The sequence below is a fragment of the Sitophilus oryzae genome, unplaced genomic scaffold, assembly GCF_002938485.1.
Source record: "Sitophilus oryzae breed Bouriz unplaced genomic scaffold, Soryzae_2.0 scaffold_809_pilon_pilon, whole genome shotgun sequence".
NCBI lineage: Eukaryota > Metazoa > Arthropoda > Insecta > Coleoptera > Curculionidae > Sitophilus > Sitophilus oryzae.
This window is the reverse complement of record NW_022147427.1, coordinates 608,117-632,314: the sequence shown is the minus strand read 5'-3', so window position 1 is coordinate 632,314 and position 24,198 is coordinate 608,117. Positions and strand designations below refer to the sequence as shown.

The 24,198-nt window shown below is 33.0% G+C and overlaps 1 protein-coding gene across 1 annotated transcript; it reads right to left on the bottom strand.

The window, feature by feature from the left end:
- Positions 1 to 76: 76 nt before the first annotated feature.
- Positions 77 to 24,026, bottom strand: LOC115888922 (putative FERM domain-containing protein FRMD8P1). Its single transcript, XM_030908810.1, has 10 exons — positions 23,905 to 24,026; positions 23,619 to 23,779; positions 23,345 to 23,565; positions 8,406 to 8,672; positions 8,186 to 8,351; positions 7,970 to 8,108; positions 7,396 to 7,607; positions 7,215 to 7,344; positions 6,467 to 6,734; positions 77 to 487 (listed from the first exon to the last, which is right to left on the bottom strand). Exons 2-10 carry the CDS (start codon positions 23,768 to 23,770, stop codon positions 342 to 344), a joined length of 1,701 nt encoding a protein of 566 aa, XP_030764670.1. The 5' UTR covers positions 23,771 to 23,779; positions 23,905 to 24,026; the 3' UTR covers positions 77 to 341.
- Between the last annotated feature and the right edge of the window lie 172 nt (positions 24,027 to 24,198).

The following is a 24,198-nucleotide window of genomic DNA, read 5'->3' as shown; positions in this document are numbered from 1 at the left end:
ACATTTACTAAACGAAATTCATTTGTACTTTTTATAAAATAATTACAATAACAATTAATTAATATCAATCATAAATAATAACATTTTTTACGGCAAGTGACTTGCTGAGATTTAATATGTCCAGCGGCGGAATATTTGACAGTGAATGTAATTCCCGAAATCATATCCCTATCGAAGAATATAATTTTGAATTTTGTACTGTTTTTCGATTAGAAACTAACAATAAATAAATAAGACTAATTACCGGATATCATAGAATTCTTGCAATATCTACTTAGGTTAAAATCACATTTAATTTCAGTCAGGGTACATTGAGAACAAATACATAAGAAAAATAATTTTTAATAGCTAAAAGACCAAGAACCCATCTGTCCTATGCAATGTCCATTATCGTCAAAAGTTGCCAAAGTTAGTTTATTTAGCTTGTTGCTTAGTACTGAGTAGTTGGATGGGTATATGTGGTTTCCGACTGTAGAAGGCTGATTATCTATAATAAAAAAAGAGGTTTCCTATTATCACATTATTGTCCATTAGGGTGGAACGAAAAAAAAATTTTTTTCAAAATATTTTTACACAAGCCTCAAAATGTGCCTTTAGATAAGTAATTTTTTTTCTCAAAAGCTGAGCGCCCTGCCTTTGTATCTTCAGGTTCCTCACGGGCCTTAAAAGCTGAGATATTTTGAAAAATATTCGTTTTTTTGCCCGTCAACATATTTGATAATTATTTACCTTTAACACATTGCTTAACATATGACTATAAAATATAACTCAATAATGTTATCCAAACTAAATCACTTAAATTATTGTTTTCCGGTTCCTTAATATATTTGAAACTTGTCCACCTGCATGATAAACTACCATCCGTGGCACTTGCCTGTGACAGAACTGGAGTTTCAGATCACGCTGCCGCATGGCGCTATATATAATCGCAAATACTGTTTTAGAGGATATTGGAGTAGTGTCTAAAAGCAGTTCTATATACACAGATAGTAGATAGAATGAATATCAGGAGGGCCAGAATGTCTCAACGTAACGTTTGTACTAGTGTATTAGGTGAAATATCGTTATTAGGCGTGTTTTATCAGACAGTTCTGTGTTATTAGACAGTTTCAATTCTTCTAAATTTTACAACAGCTAGGGTTTCACAGTTCTCTAGTTACTGTCCAATAACACCTTTGAGTCCACCGGGACGCGAAATTTCACCATCTAGTTCTATTACTAAATGTCGCAAAGGAAGTTCATTTAAATGGAATAAACAAATTAACCATAGTAAGGGACGTTTTAATTCTTTTTCCAACAAACGAATAACGCCATTTTTCACTCCTGTATTCACAACAGTTCCATCTGTCCCAAATGTTACTAAATCGGAAAGTTCGGTCAAGTCAAACTTTTCTTTCAAGAAATTAACCAAAGACCGTTTTATATGACATGCAGATCCGCTTTCCGGTGTGACATGGCCCAAATACTTAGAACCGGGTTCAATTAGAATAGAAATATGTTCTTCGACAATGCGTTTTCTCTTCCTTTTATTCTTATCGTAAATAATAGTAGAGTCCTTTCGACCATCAAAAAACACGCCTAATAACGACATTTCACCTAATACACTAGTACAAACGTTACGTTGAGACATTCTGGCCCTCCTGATCTTCATTCTATCTACTATCTGTGTAGAACTGCTTTTAGACACTACTCCAATATCCTTTATCATGCAGGTTCGAGCATGCAAAGATCATGCAGGTGGACAAGTTTCAAATATATTGAGGAACCGGGAAACAATAATTTAAGTGATTTAGTTTGGATAACATTATTGGGTTATATTTTATGGTCATGTTAAGCAGTGTGTTAAAGGTAAAAGATAAATAATTATCAAATATGTTGACGGGCAAAAAAAAAAATATCTTTCAAAATATCTCAGCTTTTAAGGCCCGTGAGGAACCTGAAGATACAAAGGCAGGACGCTCAGCTTTTGAGAAAAAAAATACTTATCTAAAGGCACATTTTGAGGCTTGTGTGAAAATATTTTGGAAAATTTTTTTTTTTCGTTTCACCCTATTGTCCATATCTAAAGCTGGGTTTATATCTATATGAATTTATTAATAGTTTATGTGATATAAATAAACTATTAGCTACCCATACACCAACATATAAGTTGATCGCTTAGATATGGCAGGTGCCAATTCCGCGGATAAAAACTTTGTTTTTGTGTAGCGGACCAAGTGACTGTCACAAGCCAAATCCGCAGACTTGATCTGTCAGATTAGATTGGTCTAAAAATATTTAACCGGGACAGATCTAATCGAGAGTTTTGGTACGTGACAAACCAAGTCCGCCGACTAAATCTGCAGACAAAGTCTACAGATTAAATCCGCAGACCAAATCCGTTGGTGTATGCCTAATAAATAGCCCCCCATACACCAGCGGATAACTTAACCAATTTGATATGGCACGAGCCAAATACGTGGATAAAACTTCGTGTGTATGTGGCGAACCGAGCCGAATGGGGCCGTGCACTATCACCCACAGATGAAATCACATGTTTAAACCCGTCAAATTATATTTGGCTCTGTTTTGCGACGCGTATCAAGTCTTCGAACTTAGTACTGAGCATATGACCTAGTTCATCTCTACGAGAAATCCATTTTTTCACCCACTTGCTTCGTTTTTTACTTTTTGTTTATTGGCAATAAATACATACGCCATGGCACAAGCTATAGCGCGTCTTCTATACCTTCGATTGTTATTCATTTTTACAACTCACTGAGTACAAATATGCCGAGTAAATCTAATATCACTGGTTAAATCTTTCAAGACTTCCAAAAGATCGCGAGCCAGATCAAATCTGTTATAAAACGTCGAATTTTGTCCCATTAACAACACGATTTAATCAGGCAAATCTAATCGGGCTATAAAGTCGGGGAGCCAAATTCGAGCTCAAAAATGACGAGAGTTTTGGTATGTGCCGAGCCTAGTTCGCCGACACAATTCGGACGGATCAAATCGGTCCAACTTATATGTTAATGTATTGGGGGCTATATATAATATATAATTTGACGGGTTTAAACCTGTGATTTCATCTGTGGGCGATAGTGCAGGGCCCGATTCGGCTCGGTACGCCACATACACACGAAGTTTTATCCGCGTATTTGGCTAGTGCCATATCAAATTGGTTAAGTTATCTGCTGGTGTATGGGGGGCTAATCGGTCTAACTTATATGTTAATGTATGGGGGGCTATTGGTCTAAAAAAGATTTAACCGGGAAAGATCTAATCGAGAGTTTTGGTACGTGACAAACCAAGTCCGCCGACTAAATCTGCAGACAAAGTCTACAGATCAAATCCGCAGACCAAATCCGTTGGTTTATCGGGGCTAATAAATGAAGGGTTGAGGGGAAAAATTTGATAAGCACCAATTTCTTAATTTTTGGATTTTACAATATTATAGTAGGTCTAACTGCTCAAGTAGCAAATTTTATTTTATAAAGGCTGTATAAACAGCTATGTGATAATTTTTATAGGATACCTCAATTCATATAACGTGTTATAAGACCGTAATATGATAGCTTTACAACCAAAAAAGGCCCATTTTTATACAACAGTTTAGTAGTATAGAAGTTCTATAAAAAGGGTATACAACTCTTATGCAATTATTTTACATAGCGTTATATAACTATTATAAAACTTGTTTTATTGTGTATTACGTGGTCACATCTAAGAAACAGAACAATAAAAACATTTGATCATTTAGCGAGGTAAAAGAGTATTTTATTTTATACCGAAGAATATTAGGAGCAAATTATATTTTAAGCGTGTCGTAAAATGAATCTAGAGGATGTGGATTGTTAAAAAGGAGACTTTACTTGACAATGAAAATGGCGGGTAGAGCCAGAAGGTACAACAAATATGTAATATAAAAATCATTAATAGGGTTTGAAAAGTAGGGACAATTTTTGTTGCGCCGAAAATTTTACTGGTAGATTATAGGCATGTATTTGGCAAAAAATTAAAGCGCTTTAATTTCGATTAAGGTTTTCGTACAAATTTAAACAATAAAATAAAATAAACTTTTCAAAAATTTTTGTTTTTAATTTAATTAAACACTTTATTACTGTATGTGGGAATCTTATCACAAAATAGTTCTCAAAAATAACATTTTACAATTTATTTTGATGTTTTTAATTTTGCTCATATAATGGCGGCCATAGGCCATACAAAAATTCTGCCTTAAACATGGCGATTATATTCCAACCATTTTATCATTAATGAATCCCTTAAATAAGTCTTTGTTGTAAAATAAAACGGTATAGGATAAATATCTATCATTACGCAGAATTTCCAGGCACTATAGAACTATTTTGGACATATTGAGATTTGTGACAAATAGATGTTGCCAAATCTCATTTGATTAGTATTTAAACTAAGAAACATGATCAGATTTTCATGGATTCATGCACGCAATGCATTTCATGCGTGCCCGACGAGTGAGCGGCAACCTAAAGACTGGAAAAACAACAATAAAAAAATACAAACATTACTACAGTAAAACTTTTTCATCAACGTGGCAACAATGCTTTGAAGAAACCAGACAACCCGAGAGATTTTGGCTTTTGGTAATGAGGGAATTCTCGGGATTATTTACCGTAATTTCGAAGAGTTTTTTCTTACATGCCCTTTATAACTACCACTGCGTTTGTTAACTTTTTTCCAACTTTGTCCAGAATTCATAATAGCTGTGATTGATTATACTCGTACGTAGATATTACTTTTGCAACAACAACAATAACAAAATAAATAACTAGGTATACCATTTAATTTAAAATGAGGTTATATTATACATTACCAGTTTTATAATGCAGATATCACAGCGAATTTATTTTGTTAATCACAATTTTATCATATAAGGCTATATAACTGGTGTTGTATACAGCATCGTAGTTTAACGCAATAAAACATTCTATCATACAACGTAATACAACTTTAATAAGACAAGTTTAAGTAACTATTATATAATCTTGTGACTATTAGTTATATGAATATTATAGAATTCTTACATGGTGGGATAAGAGCCTAATAAAATAATATGTTTGTTATCATATAGCATTGTCTTATTAAGTGTTATATCATACTAAAAGAAATTATCGTTTAATGCGTTATAGAATACGTTGTAAAAACCACTATAAAATAGTTTAATATGACAACTTTAATTAAAAAACAGAATGGTCGAAACCAAACGCTTAATAAAATCAAGCAGTCCTTAAGACAACGCTATTCGACTGTTATAAAATAATTCAATCCTTTTAGAATTTCTTTTTGCTACTTGGGTGGTCCCTACAAAATGTATAAACTCTCCAGAGGCGCTATTCTGTAAAATCGTCGGTATCGGTAAGTTACGACAGCTCTCGATACGTATTTGTATATAGTAAAAATGTGTTAATTGTTGTTGTCATAGTTACCGATCGGTCCTATGGCAGATATCGCAAATTTGTACCGACGAAAATCAGTATCTCTACCGTGCCCTTGTCAACCTCACGGTAGAGATACCGAGAGTCGTCGGTACAAATTTGCGATATCTGTCATAGGGCCGATCGGTAACTATGACAACAACAATCAACACGACGCTCATTGGCCGTACGTACCGATAGTTGTCGGTAACTTGTCGATACCGACGATTGTACAGAATAGCGCCCCAGGGCAATAAGTTCGGTGGTTTTATCGGTTCTATGGCGAAATCTTATTGCGATGTTTTTGTAACATGAAAAACATGTTTTGGCCAAAATTTCGATTTCCATAAAAATCATATGGTTCCATTTGGGTTAAAAAGGTCTAACCAAACCATATGATTTTCATAGATCATTGAGTAATAATATGGCATAATATGGCAGTAAGCATATTATAACAAGAAAAACGCCAAAATTTCGATATTGGACCTTTTGCAATAAAACCACCGAGTTGTAAAATTCTATGATATATGCCTAGTAAAAATACAGCATACACGGCAAGAACCTCATAACTAACAGCCGTCCAGTGCTCTCCTGTAAAATCGGTGAAATGGCGCTTATCATGTTTTTCCCCTGGACCCTTCAAATGATAGGAGTGGTCAGAATTAAAATGGATCGAGTCCAATTTTCTACTATTTTAAGATAATTGTCTTTATTCATTTATAGAATATTGTTTTTTCCAGTAGAGAAATGAATCAAGTCATACTTCTCGCTTTAAGCAGCTATAGCCTGTTTATACAACTTGTTTTATTTTAATTAAAAAAAAATATAACCAAATGTTACACGTAAATTGAAAAATTGTAGGTTGTGATCTATCATCTACAAGCGCAAGAAATGTTGCAATCAAATAGGCTAAAATGCGCACGTATTGTAGGAAAAGTTATTGGAACTTTTCCTGCAAGCAAGTAGAAATGCGAACTGTAAAACGGCCTTTACTCTTATTAGTTTTGAAATCTCAATAAATTACTAACCGTTATCACTGCTTGCTTGGTTGTCATACATCTTGTTGTCCACCTCGTCATTAGCCTTAGCCGTAAGCTCAGAAACGTAAGAATTGATCAAGGTATCCATTAGGCTGGCTTGTCTGGAAAACACTTGCAACATTTTGGAGACCCTAGCTCCATTCTCCATTACCATGAACTGGATGAACAGACAAGGAAGACAGTCGGGATTGTCTTCGCGAGATGGTTTCGTATAGTCCCAAGAGAATTCTTCGTATTTTAGTCCCAAAACTATTTCCTAGAGTTAGACGGACATTCAGTTAATTATTAACAAAATTAGTGTCGCTGCGATGATACTTTAATATAACTGACTTAAATTCAATTGTTTGTGCTTGTTTTGTTTTATCTTGATTCTTGAGTCAATAAATATTACCTACTATTACGACGATTAAAAATTAAGTAATAAAAATTAAGTTAATGTAAATATTAAATTACAAAAATAGAGCAGTGGGATTCTGTAAGCTCCGTAGCAAGAAATTTCTTCCTCTAGCCTATGTTATTTTTATATGATTGATGAGTCACTAGACAGGAAATATGTTTTTTAATATGTGTACAGAATCGCACTGCAGCTACGCTACTGGGAAAAGTTGGTATTTCCATAATGTCCATTCCGTCTTTAATCCATAAATAAAAATATAATATTATACTTCTTCCTGAGTCTTTTCATTAGATGCAATAGTTTTTTATTTGGGCCACTTAAATTATTTTTCTCACTTACCGAATTTGAATCATCTATGATATACAACCCTCTAGAATTGATGGCGATTAACACAGGAATATCCTGATGAGTCAACAACGAAATCAAGCCTCTTACTGGCTCTTCAATTTGTCCTTCAAAAAATGCAGCACTGAAATGTCATTTATTAAAAATCAAAACGCTTTATGGTTAGAAAAGTTACCCATAAAAAGGTAGGGACCAACAATACTCCAGGTATTTTTTAATTAGTTTTCTGTTCGTAGCTGTGTTGGGTATTCTCTTGAACTGCTCTAAAAGTCTTACTTCTGCGGAGTTTTTGCTACTAATTGGTAACCAAGTCCAAGAAGGACTCTTTCTTACGTGTGCTGGTAAAAATTTGGATTGCTCTTCTCTAAAGAAATGAGTATTGTGCACCTGAATAAAAATATAAAACATGATATGATTTTTATTATATGATTCATAACAGAACAAATTACATAGGGACACGATTCGTCAAAGCATTCAAAATTAGTATGCATTTTTTTAATTAATTTAATTTGGTATGGGTTAGAAAGTCTGACTAAATTCTAATTAATTATAGACAATATAATGTTTAGATCACTTTATATTTCCATAATTCTTTAAAACCTTTCTAAAATTTATTATGGGATAGCAGAAAAGTTAAAGAATATTAATATATCTAAAAAAACATTGGGACACCCTGTATAATTTTGAAGTAAGTTTCTAAATATGATTTGTGTTTAGTAACAAATCTAATAGTATTTTTTAATACATACCTGTGGGTTGTAAGGACCAAGTTCTTCTCTAGCCTGAATCCCACCTAGCATAATAAGATGAGGAATTTCAGAAGGATATCTTCCATTCAAAATGTTATATTTGCATTCTTCATAGAGCAGTTCCAAAATTTTCTGATCTCTACATAACAAAAATAATTATTTATTTATTTATTATGTTTTTAATCAACTGGGTTCGCTCCAACTACTTACACTTACTTTAATTTCTCCTCTAGATGTCTAGAGAAAAACATGTTTCTTTGAAAGACAAGTTTGGGTTCATCTTTTTCTTTTCTGCTGTCAGAGGCGTGAGCGTATTTGTCAATAAGATATCTCCAACGTTCCCTTATTTCATAAGGTTTGGAGTATGGCTTCAGTTGAAGCTCTAAGAAAATTGAAAGTACAGTTTATTATGTAATCTCAACATCATAGTATATACCTAGCAAAGGACTAATCATCCATAAGGTAAAAACTTGCGTGGCTAGAACTCGGTTCAGTGCCAGTTCTTCGCTGTTGATTATAGCTTGGCATATCAGCTCACACGTAGCTGATGGCGTGTCTTCGATTTCCATCATAATGACCGTTTTGTTGTGAAGATAGACGCACATCGGTATCACTGGTTCTTGAAAAGGTTCTATCACTGGAGCAGTGTTGGAACTGCTTGCAAGGGTATTAGCGGTAGATGTAGACGATTTAGTAATTTCATCTAAGTAAAAAAAAACATTTTTATTTATAATAAAAGTATCCAGAAGTTCCTTATTTTCATAATATATAGGGTGGTCCGAACTGTATTTCGGAAACTTCAGCAGCATATTCTGCACTTAAAAATAAGTAAAAAAGTTCGTATAAATGTATGTCCGAAAATGCTTAGTTTCAGAGATACAGGGTGTAGAAGTTTCATTTTTATTTCGATTTTTTCCAAATATTTTTTGAAGTAACGTCAATATTTGAATGAAAATTCGTGTCTAGGGTTTTTTGACATGAGAAATTTGATTTTGATGTCAATTTGACTCCTACTTATAGAGGCCGCCACCTACATATTTTTAACTGGTTTGAAGAGTAATAACTTTTCGTCCGTACCTGTATAAAAAGTACTGAATAAAAAATACATATTTACGACGTTTTCTACGTAAAAAAAGTCTCTTGGTAAAAATCGCTACGAGTAATGGTTCTCGAGATATTAAACGAAATTATCAATACCTGTCATCATTGACATAAATTAAAAATGTTGACTGAAGTAGTTATTAAGGTGCCATTACATGGCGCGTGGAGCGCCGCGCCTGGCACGTCGACTGTCGCTCCACGCTCCGTGTGATTGGGTCGGCGCGCCGATTTTCGGGCCACGGGCCTGGTACAAGAGCAGTTTTTACACGGAGTGTGGAATCACGCGCCAGGACGCGTCTGAACCGTGAACTGCCGCTCCACACGACGCCGTGTGAATGGGTCGGCGCGGGGATCGTCGGGCGGCGGCGCGGCGTGTCGTTCCCGTCGACTGGCGGTAAACTGCACCCTCCAAAGCAAACGCGCCACGAAAAAATTTCGCCAGTAATTTTTTGAATTTAGTTAAATTTAATTGTTACATAATTTATTTAAATATCTCCATTTAATGCGAAAATGCAATTTGATATTCGCTTAAAGAAATCTATAAATATCATATTAATTAGGTGGAAAAATTACTGAAAATACAGGGTATACCCAATATACTCTACCATGTTATTGTTTAAAATAATTATTATTATTTATTCTAAATGTTATATAAAGGGTAAGGAACACTAGATAAATTTTGTTGAGGTGACTTATATACTTATGAGTAAGTATTACTGTATTTTTTTAATAATGTTTATTGCATTTTTTATACTTCTAAAGATGCGGTTTTCACATCACTATGCTACTTTTTATGAAACCAAAGATGCTACAAGAGTTGTCCTAGTCTTTTTAGTTCCTAAAATACAGGGCGAATTTTAAAATGTTGCATTTTTCGATCCCATCGTATATTGGTTAACTTATCGAAAAGGTGAAAACTAAAAAATAAAAACTCAACGAGACTAGTTGAGTTTTTATATAGAATCCAGTGACGTTAACTAGTTTCGCTTGTAACTCTCATTTTCGAAATCTGACTTCTATTTGTAAATAACACCTAGTGTATTATTTTTTTATTTTATTTGCCTTGTTATATGCTTTCTGAAAATACGATATACTCTAATTATTTTCATAATTAAGCTAAAAAAATCATTATTTAACTTTTGAACATAAATAAACCTGGTTTAAAATGTATTATTATATTATTTAATTTAATTTAACCAGATGATTTTGCTTTCCACTCTGTTATCTTAATAAACTGCACTGAAAATAAAGTTGGGGAATACATTATTCGATTGTATTAATTTAAACCCAATTTAAACCGATAATCTGTTAAATGTTAAAAAATGATATAATGCATTTTTTGTATCTGCCTGCCGGTCGGTTGTCCCATCGGCGCACAGTGCGTTGGATGATAAGTCTAGCGGGACAGAACCGTTTTGTTTGTAAAAATAAGCCAAAAAATATGTACTGATAAGAATAAATAGTGTTCATTCCAACTGATATAAAAACGCAACAAAATATTTACAAGTGCATACATTCTATTCCAAAACCAAATTATGTTGGAGATTGCCAAAGGTATGTAAAAAGGCGTTTTAAAACCAACATCATCTCTTGACCGTTTTGTGGGATATCGTGATGCAATTTTTAGATCCCAACTCTCTTAGTAACGAAGAAAAGAAGGGTGTTAAGACCCATCTACGATCATTTTCCCTTGTTTTTTTAGAGTTCAAGCTTAACAGGTGGACGCCCAAAAGTTTTATTTCGGGTATTATTTAGTATAATAACAAAACAGACTCATTAAAGGGTTAATTGAAGAGCATTGAAAAGAAGAATTAGGTTTTGCAAGTACTATGAGCTTTAGGGCTAGTGGTAGTAAGGATGCTGCTGTAATCGTTGAAACCTGAACTGAAACTCCATCGAAAGACACTGAGTTTAAAAAATCAATGAATGACACCGATAGTCAGTTTGGCAATTTTTCTCAAGACAAAAACATCCAAATGATGTTCTAGTTAAATAAAGCACGACTATATGCAAAAGCCTTTTTTAATTTCTCATAATTTCTAATAAAAAGTAAATGATTATTACTAGTTTTAAATCTAAACTAAAGTTTTAAAAATTGTCTTAGATACTTACTGTAATATATGAATTTACAATTACAGAGTGTTAAAATTCAAATTAAAATAACTATTTTATTTATTTTTAAATAAAATAGAATTTTTTAAAATAAAATATACAGGGTTTAACAAGATCACAAAGTAATTAAAAAATAACTACTAAAGTAAAGTTTTTTTTAAGTATTTACCTGATATCATAATTTTATTTATTTAGCAATAGTTTACAGTACGGTTTTTGTGTGTCACGTACGAATAATATAATAGTTTTATTATCTTGTATTTATTAATAAATTAAGTTGTTGATAAATAAATAAATTTAACCCATATGGGTGCTATACATATATTAAACCATTTGCTACGTTCTTAGATTTTAAGTCCCAAACATCGCTACTGAGGTTTTATCCCGCTAGAATTACCATCCGCTGCACTGTGTGGCGCGTCTTGGCGCCTGGAGCGTGGATCGGCGCTCCACACGCCGTGTAATGGCACTTTTAGACTGAAATCATAAATTTGAAATGTTTTTGTGCTAAAAGTTTAACAGAAACTGTTTTATCATCATTTTTTCGAAGAAAAATTTATGATTTATTAAAAAAAAACAAAAAGTTCCCAAATTTATCATTTCAGTCAAATAATTTATCTACCCAACACTTTTATTTTTTGTCAATAATTACATGTATTGACTATTTCCATTCTAAATATCTTGAGAACGGTTGCTCACAGTGATTTTTACCAAGAGACATTTTTTAAGTATAAAATCACGGAAATGTATATTTTCTCACTCAGTAGTTTTATACAGGTACGGACGAAAAGTTGTTACTCTTCAAAACAGTTAGAACACATGTAGGTGGCGCCCCCTACAAATAGGAGACATATTGATATCAAAATCAAATTTCTCATGTTAAAAAACTTTTAGTCACCAATTTTCATCCAAATATTTACGTTACTTCAAAAATTATTTGGAAAAAATCGGAATAAAAATGAAATTTCCACACCCTGTATCTCCGAAACTAAGCATTTTAGGATTTACATTTATACGAAATTTTTTACTTAATTTTATCTGCAGAATATGCTGCCGAAGTTTCCGGAATACAATTCGGACCACCCGTATATAATGCTTTTTTTACTTCAGAATATTTGATAAAATTAATAATTCTGATAATAATTTGTAGTTAGTGTAGTAACTCAGTGTTTTTGTAAGACGAGATTATAGCAGAAAGCTATACGAAAATAACTATATATATATTGGATTTTTCCAAATTAAAGTAGTTTTTCATGAGTTGTTAATAATAATTTGAGAGATGAAAATTTGATTGAAATAGACTCGAAAATAAGCCTGCTGTGATAAAAAAGTATTGAAAGCAATTGAAAAATTTAATATATCCATCAATGTATACGAGGGATGTCTTTTATATTTTGCATATAGAGCTAGAAAAAACATACATACTGCCATTACTCGCTGACGAGTATTTGACACGCATCAGAAGATGGTCACGCAAGGCGTTTTCTTTCATGAGCCTTTCTGTGACTGAAAAGCCCAATACGTGATATTATTTGTCTACCGCACTCCGGACATTCAAAAATCTCATTGCTTTGTTGCCTCTTAACTTTTCGGTTCTCGCTGTTAACTGAGTTTACAGTTCTTCTCCATTGAGTTCTATTGTGAGCTTCTACTTCCCACTCATTCTGCACATTAATCCCCTTTAAGTTTTCGTGGAAAATGTCCTTGTATCTTTTGAGTTGTCCACCTGGCCTCCTTTTACCGTCTACAAGCTCACCGTAAAGCAGTGATTTTGGTATGCGGTTTTCTTGCATTCTGCATACGTGACCAGCCCATCTTAGTCGGGATTTTGTAACCATGACTTCAATACTCTCGCAGTTAGCTTTTTCAAGAACTGATACGTTTGAGACGTGATGGAACCATTTGATTCTTAAGAGTTGTCTAAGGTGTCTCTGCTGCAACTTGTTTAATGCGTTCATGTGTCGGCGGTACGGCACCCAGGTTTCCAGTTAGCTTTTCAAGAACCGATACGTTTGAGACGTGATGGAACCATTTTTTGTGCTCAGGTCATGGTCTAAAAACCCTGTGTTTTAACTTCCAGAATGCGTTCTTGAAGCGCTGCTAATCCTGTGCTGAATTTCAGAGTCGATATTGGCCTTTTCCGAAATCAAACTGCCGAGATAATTGAATTCCGTTACATATTCCAGTAGTTCATCTTCTCCGATTTTTATAGCATTGTTGTGATCTTCCGGGGAGTGCACATGATTTTAGTTTTGTCGATGTTATAGCTTAAGGCCCAAAGCCTCGTATGCCCAGGTATATGTGTTCAACATTTCTTGTAATTGCTATACAGTTTTTGCAACTAGAGCGCAATCGTCAGCGTATTGAAGTTCTGTGATGAATTTTGTAATGTGTTTTTGCCCTGAGTCTTTTTATGTTGAACAGACCGCCATCATATCTGTATCTAATGCCCAATCCTCTCTCCTGCAGTTTGCTGTCCACTATAATGGAGAGCGCTGCCATGAATATGTTGAATAGGAGAGGCGCTAAGACACATCCCTGCCTAACTCCTGTATTTGTCAGGAAGGGATCGCTTAGTGATCCATGATGTGACACTCTTTGACTGGTTGTTGTTATGGAGGCTTTTACACACTGTAAGAAATTTGTGAGGGTACTTCTGAACATTTTTCATAATTGCCCAAAGTAAGCATCTCTGTTCACAGAGTCAAAGGCTTTTGTTAGGTCGATGAAGGCAACATAAAGTTTAGACTGCTGTTCTTTTACTTTTTCCTGTAGTTGGCGGATGGAAAATATGGAATCGACGGTGCCGCGGTTAGTGCGAAAACCCGTTTGCGATTCTGGAAGGATTTTTTCTATATGTGGGTGCAGGCGGTTTGACATAATTTTTCCTTCACTTGAAAGAATTTTTCCGTCGATAGCCAAGAGTGAAATTCCCCGCATCCCCGTAGTTTCCGCAGTCTGATGCACTTCCTTTGTTCTTAAATATATTCACTATATTTGCGTTGCAAAAGTCCTGAGGTACCTCTCCGCTTTCCCATATGACATCGAAGAGAGCCTTAAGATGACCAATAAGTTCTTTACTTGCACACTTATAGATTTCCGCCGGAATCGCGTCACAGCCAGCTGATTTGTTCTTTTTAAGCTGTTTTATGGAGGCCTTTCCTGTTCTGTTATTGGGATATCTAATACATCGAGGCTGTTATACTGAGGTATTGTGTTTAGCGCTTCCATATTGGGGTTATTTTCTTGGTTAAGGATATGGCTGTAATGCTCTTTCCAGCGGTTTCTGATTTGCTCTTCCTCTTTTTAGAAAAAAACAGTAGATTAGTTAGTAACTAATTAACTTAGACCGATTGTAAGTTGTATTAATACACCGTGTTACAATATAGCTACTTTTTTGCACTCGATACTATACCAAGTCACAACCACCTTTAATTACAATATAAAAAACTCATTTGAGTTTGTAAGTTTTTCACATTCTGTAACTGTTTCTCGCAATTATAAACTCGTTTCTTTTGTTGTTGTGTCGTTGTTTACCAACATTCCGAAGGGACTTATAATAGACCTCATATAGAGACACTGGTGATTCATCTCTGCGTACACTGAAATTCCCAAAAATTTGTTTATTGAACTTATCTTGTTTTGTTTTGAGTCTAGCTATTTTACCTTTAGAGATAAATTTTATTTACAGCTGGATGGAAGTGCAATGGGTAATCCATTAAGTCCAACAATAGCCTCTTTACTTATGAGTGACCTAGTGTCAAATATATTAAGGTCGCTACCATTTTCTGTTCCATTTTTCTTAATATATGTAGACGATTCGATAACAGCAGTACCGGAAGATAAAATCGAAACATTCCGTGGCCTTTTGAACAGCTACCATTCAAAAATTCAGTTTACCTCCGAAGTTGAGACGGACAACAGAATATCCTTCCTGGACGATGAAATTTTCAGAAATGAGGACGGGACACTTATGACTAATTGGTTCATAAAACCAACCAGTTCAGGTAGAATTCTAAACTTTCATTCAAATAATCCAATTTCGCAGAAAAGCGCAACAATTATAGGCCTATTAAATAGATCTGAAAAACTTAGCCACCCATCTTTTTTTTGGAAAAATATTGAGACTATCAAGATCATTTTACATCAAAACAATTATCCTTCAAGCTTTATAAACCGATGTATTAACAGGAACAAATCTAAAAAACTGGGTACCTCGTTAGTTGAACCTGGAACTAAATATGTCAGATTTCCTTTTATTGATAACCTTTCACATAAAATCAGTCGATGCTTTATGAACACTAACACTAAATTAGCATTTTATAATTCAAAAACGACATCGTTCTTGTATACTAAGATCAAAGATCCAACTCCGTTGCCAAAACAATCCAACTTAATTTACAGCATTCCTTGTTCTTGCGGCAGTTGTTACATAGGTCAGACTAAGCAATATTTAGGTAATAGGATTAATCAACATAGAAATGATTGCAATACTCGGAACAAATCTAAAAAGGATAAAACTGCTTTGGCCTCACACCATTTTGACACCGGACATGAATTTAATTTTGATGATGTTATGGTTCTCGAGAGAGAACCAAACTGCTACAAACGTAATATAGGCGAAATGATTCATATTAATTTGAACAAAACGGTCAACATGAGGTCTGATACCCAAGGTCTTAGTGTAATATATAGCAACATTTTAAATAAGTACAGAAAAATTAATGAAAAAAGAAAGGTTTAACCATACACGGCTTTTTGGTGTATTGGGGGTGCTTTCGGGTGTGAACATTTTGTGTGTCTTTCTTTAAACCTCTCTTACTTTTTCCGTCGCGAATGTGTGTTTTTTTTTCTGTACAGAGTTATTGTTATGGCAATATTGCCAGTATTGATATTGCTAAATTCAATTTTTGTGGTTGTTTTGTCTACACCTGTTGTATGTATACTTATTTTACTTGTGTACTCAATGTATTATATATATACTCAATGTATTATATATACATACATTATACTTGTGTATAATGTATGTATAGTTTTTAATTCCATCTCAACCAAACGCAACTGTTTTTTCTTTTATATGTTTCTTTAAATTCTAATACTTTTTTTAAATTCTTTTATCTTTTATTTGTTGACAAATAATTTCAAAAAATTATTTAATTTTAATTCCTATCAGGCCCCCTTTAATGATTCCATTTGTTTGTTTATGGCGATGCCGACCAGCCTGAATATAAGAAATTGACTGGGGCTCTTAAGAGCACCAGAAACACGGGGAAAGAAATTAATGATAAAGGAAACAAAAAATCAATCCTTTTTTGGTACCGAAATTAATTGAACTGGTGTACGACACAAACCGAGCATCGGTGTACGTCGGGCAAAAAATACCCTTAAGTTTTTGTTCTTTCTTCCGTATGTGGCTTAGTGTTGGCGGTTGGAATCGCCATGAATGTTTTTAGGCAAAATATGGATTAATGTGTTTTGGGTAAGTGGCCAGTTAACTTTATTTTGATATTTTTAAAAAAAAACTGCTTCTCCTATAGTGCCTGAAGAAGCGACAATAAAGTCGCGAAACGTCGCAAAAACATTGTTTCCTTTCGAGCCTTCCCAAACACCTACAATTTTTTTCTTTCTGCGTACTAATTATTACTGGGAACTAACAATAATCATAATTAGTTAGTAACTTTTAAACTCTATTGTTTTTCGTAGTATTCTCCACGAAGAGAAAAATGCATTTGTATCCGTTGGAACCAATTCTAAAAGCAGTTATTCCACTCGCTTGTTCGTACCTTCAAAATTGCGTTTTTGAAGGCGCTGACTGCATCTTCTTCTTGGGGACTGGAACCTTTGACCACGCAGTTCATTCTTAATTTTTAGAAAATAAAAAAAGTCGTTAGGACTTAAGTCGGGAATATATGGAGGACGGTCCAACAATTAAGTGTTTTTTTGCTCAATTGTTTTTCGATTTGTGTAGGAACTTGCATTGTCTTGGTGGAGGATCATTCGTCGTTGAGGGTTGGTTTTTCGAAATTCAGCAATGACTTCCGGCAAACAAATAGATATGTACCAATCAGCAGTAATAGTTCTATGACCTTGTTGAGGAATACTTGCTACATAACACGCTCTTGAGGCAAATATTGCCACTAACTTTTAGGAAACGCTTCAAGAACGGATAATTTTCGTCGGTTTTGGTTCATCTCGGAACACCCGATTCGAAACAGCCGATTGACGTTTATTTTCGGGTTCATAAGAGTAAATCCAGGATTCATCACCACTGACAATTTTATATATTTTTTAGTTTCCTGCATTAAAGCGATGTAGAGATTTTTGACACCAATTGACTCTAGTTGCTTTCTGTTCTTCCCTCAACAGATGCGGTATTCAAAGAGAAACTAAATTTGTTTCAGATAACTCTTATTACTAAATTTGTTGCAGATAATGTCTTTTTTGAATTGAGGTCTTTAAAATAATGATGCTTCATTTTCACGATATGTGATATGTCGATTTTCTTGGATAAGTTTATGTACAGCATCGACGTTTTTCTGGGTGACTGCCGGTGTTGGTGGACCTGTTCTTGGATGTATGCTCGCTAAGACTAATCAGGTTACGTTTAATTCTCCATACAATGAGAAATTATCCACTGATGTAGCTGCTTCATTGCTAAAAACAGAAACCAACTCAGCAAGGCATACTTTCAGACATTTGTCTCAGCAAGAATGCCAATGTTTCTCCGCGTTTCTCCACTTAATTCCATTTTTCAGCTAATTCATCAATTTGAAAAATTCACTTTAGGTACAGGTGTAAACAAAGCGGTCTAAAACTTTGGCGTTAAGTTAACTAAAGACGACAGTTAATTTTAACATTTAATATATGGTGACAGGCGCCTACTATATTTCTCAATGCAAAATATAAAAGACAGCCCTCGTATATTAGAAAAAAATCAAGTTAATTTCAAAATAAACAGAAACTCAACTAATCTGGAAAATATATCAGCCCAAAAGGATTATGACTCGATGAGTTCGTGATAAATATTATCTAACAAACTAATAATATATTTTTTATTTATTATCATTTATTTTTTGTCATTAATCTGTAACGCCATAAAATCAGAGGCGGTTACAAGGGGAAGGTATATGGGGTGAATTTCGTTTTTATTAAATTGTATAGAGAACGGTCAACGAGATCGATTTAGGAGGGGCGGCATTGGAATCGCAGAGCCAAGAAGCATTACAAATAGTTCATATTTGAAAATTTTGTTTTTATCTTTAATTTATTTCCCACTACCTGTGCATATGGCCGTCACTGGTAAGCTTTAGCAAGCACATATGATAAAAATAACTCTATTATCTCTATATACAAAAAATTATCGAAAGCTTCCCCCTGATTATTATTATTACTCTTAATGTTCCTGTGATGCTTTTCAGTAAAGGTATTTGTTTTTTTATTAACCTTATCGGCGCAGATACAGTTATTAGAGATTGCGGCATATTGTTTTGATCGAATAATTTAGGTTGTTCAGATATATTTGGTGTTAAGTGTAATTGTAAATAAAATATGAAGCTGATATCAGTACCACTGAATAAAGAAATTTATACAACGGTCACACCATTAGGCACAGAAACCCAAATGTACCTGTCAATATACGACTATGTTATACCGATTCTAGGACTAACTGTGATATGTGTGAATTTTTCTGTGATTATTTCGAGTGAACTGCTAATAAAAAAAGGTATGTACCTACCTATTCAAAAGCAATGTTATGTTTTGAGCTGTGATGTCACATCATTAAAAATTGAGTGGACTACACAAAATATCCAGTATATCAAAAAAGCGTTATAGTGACCATTGAAATGACAATCGCTGATATTTCTTTAGATTGTAGGTGTTAGCATTTACTATAATGTATGACTAAAATGTAAGGTTTTTTTTATATATTTCACATTTCCTAAAAATGAAGAATAAATTTTAAGTTTCAATAAAAGCTACCTAAATTATAATTTACCCTGTATAGCCTGATATTTAGTTGAAACAATCATTGTATCTTAAACTAAATTAAAATTTGACCCGAAAAGTAATTACAGCGTGAGACAAAATTAATCTGTGTTAATATTCAGTCAGTTTTAAAAGGAAGTTCCGGTATGCAATGGAGAATGCATCTCTTCTAAATACTATAAAGGTTGTCAAACCCCTTAGACAAAGATTTTCCTAAATATTTTTATTTTTTTATTTTAGCGTCAGTAGATTTGATATAATCTAGGTGGCTGTGATACGCCTTTCGTTAATTTAAGAAAAACTAAATAATGTAGAGAAAATTATTTAGTGGTAGTAAAAGATACACGCTTGAAACATATTTTAATTGTTACAGAAATATAACTAGACATTATTATTAGGTAGATGAAATTAAATGTTCACCATCAATTAATCAGATCAATTCTGTCTGACACAAAATGATAACTAGGTATTAAAACTGAACTAATTTGACAGCTCTGTTGAAGTAACGTCAGGCATATTAGTCACCTAGATTTTATCAAATAATAAAGATCTACTGACACTATCATACCAATAAAATTTCTAATAAACTCTTTGTTTGAGGGGTACGCAACCTTAATGGTATATTAAAGAGGCATAGATTCCTCATTGAATATCGGAATAATATGCTGGGTATTCCATTTAAAATAAAGAAGTTTTTATGTAAAATAAATATTTGAAATAGAGTAAGTTGCTTTAAAAGTGATCAATGTTCGCAATATTAATTTTATCTCACCCAGTATAACTTTTTTGGTCAAATTTTAATTTGATTTAAAGTACAATGGTTATTTTAACTACATATTACGCTACACCGGGTAAATTCTGATTTAGGTAGATTTTATTGAAATTTAAAATTTGTTCTTCATTTCTCGAAGATGTTAAATATGTCAAAAACCTTACATTTCAGGCATATGCTTCTATAATAAAAGTCATCTTTATTTCTTACCAAAAGTCCGAAAATCAATTAATATATTATAAGGTGTTCCGTTTCAAAAAATAAAACTTAACATTAGAATTCTGATTTAAGCTAGAATTATTTCGAAAATAAGGATTATGAGCACGCGTATTTAGCATTGTGCTCCAGTGAATATATACCACGCAAATATGAGTTATGTAAATAGCTCTGGTCTATTTACTAAACATCTGTATTACTAAATATTAACACAATCGCAAATAAACACTATCAAAAATAAATAAAATTAATCAAGGCATTAAATTGCATTTTGTTAAAAACTGACTATTGATCACTAAAATTCAAGTTCTATGAAATTAGTTCAAATGAATGAATATGTGACATTTAAAAATATAAGAAAATTACTACTAGTAAACATAATTGTATGATCGAAAAAAAAACGGAGTCCAGTTGGATTGAAAATAACGATTGATAACATTTCCCATAATATAATTTTCCATATAAAATGACAGCGATCTTCATTTCATAGCCATTGCTGACGCCGGTTGTTTTCGATCGTATGGAATATTCTAAATATTTTATTAACCACTTCCCTAATTCCCAATATGTTAAAATTTTATACAGGGTCCGGTAATAGTGCGTCGGGCATCTGTAGCTCTCTCTCTCTTCAGTCCTGACCCCCATTAGGGAGTGTAGTAGTCAGCGTAACATCATGGATGATTTTTCTCCATGCACCTCTACCTTTTGTCATCTCGATGACATCGTGCATTGGCTTGCTACAGCTAGTCGTGATCTGGTCTGTCCAGCGAGTAATCTGTAGCTCCTAGAATAAAAAAACTTGAGAATTTTGTTTAAGTGCAAAACTAAAGTATGTAACAGGATGTACATATTTCAGGAAAATATTTTAACTTCTATAGGGTGGCTCAAAAAGTGTGAGTGGACCTGGATGATTTTTTTTAAATGGAACACCCTGTATACTATTGCATTTTTGGCTTGCTTTCAGATCACTTTACATAACCCTAAGATATGAATATATATTTCGATAGTCTCAGAGATATTAAAAAATAAATCAAAAATATACATATATTTTTCAGCCCTTATTAAAAAAATTATTAAAAATACAAGAACTGTTTTGAAATCAAAACTATATTAGGTATTTACTTTAGATGGTCTGTTCTTACTTTACTATAAATATGGTAATCGTAAATCATACAGGATGTTCAATATTCTACGCCAAACTTTCTAAAATATAAAATATTTTTTCTTTGTTTTATTTTAAATGGGACATCCTGTATATTACTTTTTTATTAGATGGAGAGTTTAAAAATGAACATTTTTTGTATTTAGAGTATTTCAAAAATTTTAACGGTTTCGCAGACACACGCAGTATTATTTCATATGGCGCTTTCAATGGTAAAATACGAAAGAAAAATCATTAGATGATTTTGATAAAAATTTACTGTGGAAAATGCCATATGAAATATAAAACCGCAAATATCTGCGAAACCATTAAAAATTTTGAAATACTCTAAATACAAAAAATGTTCATTTTTTAATTCTCCGTCTATTGAAAAAATAATATACAGGGTGTTTCATTTAAAAAAAAACGAAGAAAAATTATTTTATATTTTAGAAAGTTTGGCGTAGAATTTTGAACATCCTGTATAATTTACGATTTTCATATTTATAGAAAAGTAAGTACAGACCATCTAAAGTAAATACATAATATAGTTTTGATTTCAGAACAGTTCTTGTATTTTTAATATTTTTTTTTAAGAAGGGCTGAAAAATATATACTTTTGATTTATTTTTTAATATCTCTGAAACTATCGAAATATATTTATTCATATCTTAGGGTTATGTAAAGTGATCTGAAAGGAAGCCAAAAATGCAATAATATACAGGGTGTTCCATTTAATAAAAATCATCCAGGTCCACTCACACTTTTTTCAGCCACCCTATAGAAGTTAAAATATTTTCCTGAAATACATACTGGTACATGCTTTAGGTTTGCACATAGACAAAATTCTCAAGTTTTTTATTCTAGTAGCTACAGATGTACGACGCACTATTGCCGGACGCTGCATTTTGAATTTGTAATATATACCGGGTGCGTCTCAAAAGTGGCTCACCTAAGATGAACCTAAGATTAATTGAAACTATATCTTCTTACAGGTATTGAACCTCGATTTACCTATCTCTTTCTTGGAAATATGGCCGTTAGCGACTTTATTAGTGGCTTATCACTTCTGGTTGGACAATATTATCCCAAACAATATAGAAACCAACAGTCTTGTGCAATACAAATGGGTAAAGATAAACTCATAATAATTATTTTCTTACCTTACTAGAGTGCTTATTGAAAAAAAAAATAATAACAATCTATTTCAGGATTGATCATAACAAGTACACTATCTTCAGCTTATTCAGTGGGTCTATTAGCTGTAGATAGGTTTTTATATATAGTATATGGGCTAAAATACAGCAAATGGCTTAGCGTTTCTAAAGTAAAAAGGCTCGTTTTAACTACATGGACCATATGTAAGTATTGTAGTTCAACTTAAAGAAAAGTTATTTTCAATATAATTTATTAATTTTCAGCAGTAATTATAGGCTTCATGCCCGTTACAGGGTGGTATGGTGATACAGATAATGGTAAAATCTGCTGGTTTATCACAATAGCTCCTCATCCACTTATCATAATCACAGTCTTCATAGGCCTAATACCTATACTTACAGTCCTAATTCTGTACTCCATAATACTGTATCACGCAATAAAAAGCATTAACCGAATTGAAAATTCTATGAAAACCATTAACACAGTTTCAGAAAGCATTGATGAACCTGGACAATTGAGAATGTTTAAAGGTACAACTGAACTCCATATACAACCTCCAAAAAGCAAGAGGAAAAATTCTAACGGACCAGTTCCAAGCAAGTGTAAGGCAGTGAAGATAGTAATGCTGACTACTTTTGGGTTTACGATAACTTGGGCCCCATTTTTTATAACTTGTGTTATTTTTGTAGTAAATGAGTGTGATATGAGTGATTGTAGACCACTATGTAGGAAATTAAAACTTTTAATAGCTAGTCCATTAAGTCTACTAGGATTTAGTAATAGTTTAATTAATCCTATTATTTATGCTTGGTGGCATAATGGTTTTAGAACATATGTCAGAGAGAATATTAAAAAAATATGTATATATAAATAAATTATTTCATCTTACTTTGATTTTCATTAAAATCTTCAAATCCATGCTCTGTACTTTTGCCTTCTGTAGTAACTATGATTTTTTCATTATTCCACTGATTCTGTATTGCAGAATAATTTTTCACTGTATGAATGGCATCAGAACAATAATTCCCATTTGCTGAGGGTAATCTTTGAGCAACCGAGTACAGATTGTTTTGATTAACATTTCCATTATCTGTTGCTAAATACTCATCTCTAGAAAACTATTCATGCTACTGTTCTCAAATTATCAGTAATAATATTATTACCTGTATTGATCATTCATATATTCCGTAGTTTGTGAATTATAAAGTCTGTTTCTGTTGGAAAAATCAACTGGTATTACTGTAACATTGTAGCTGTTTGATTGAATTATTATCTCTTGAGTGTCTTTAGAATCCTTGCTGTTTCCATTGTCCATTGTGAATACCTAAAACAATGAGAAAAAACGAGCCAAAAGCTAGAATGTACCACACAATGGATTTTTTTAGTGAAATCAATAGTAAAAGATGTTGCGCAGTTTTGATTATTAAATGAAGTATGAAAATCACTTACCTGGAAAGTATTTTACATATTCCAGGGCTTCCATTCATATTTTTAGCCTAGTTTAATTCATGTTTTACAGAAAACAGGAACCAAAAATCCTTTGATGTTTATTGTTTTGACGTTTGAGAAAATTAGGTTATGTAGGATAGGACATAAATTTTAAAAGAATGTTTACGTTTTCAATTTTTCCTACATGTTTATTTATTACTTTATTAGGTATACCCTTAGGGTATACCCTTTATTAAAAATAAAACAACCATTGTTGATTTTTTTGGTATAATTTATGGTTATTAAAAAAATAAA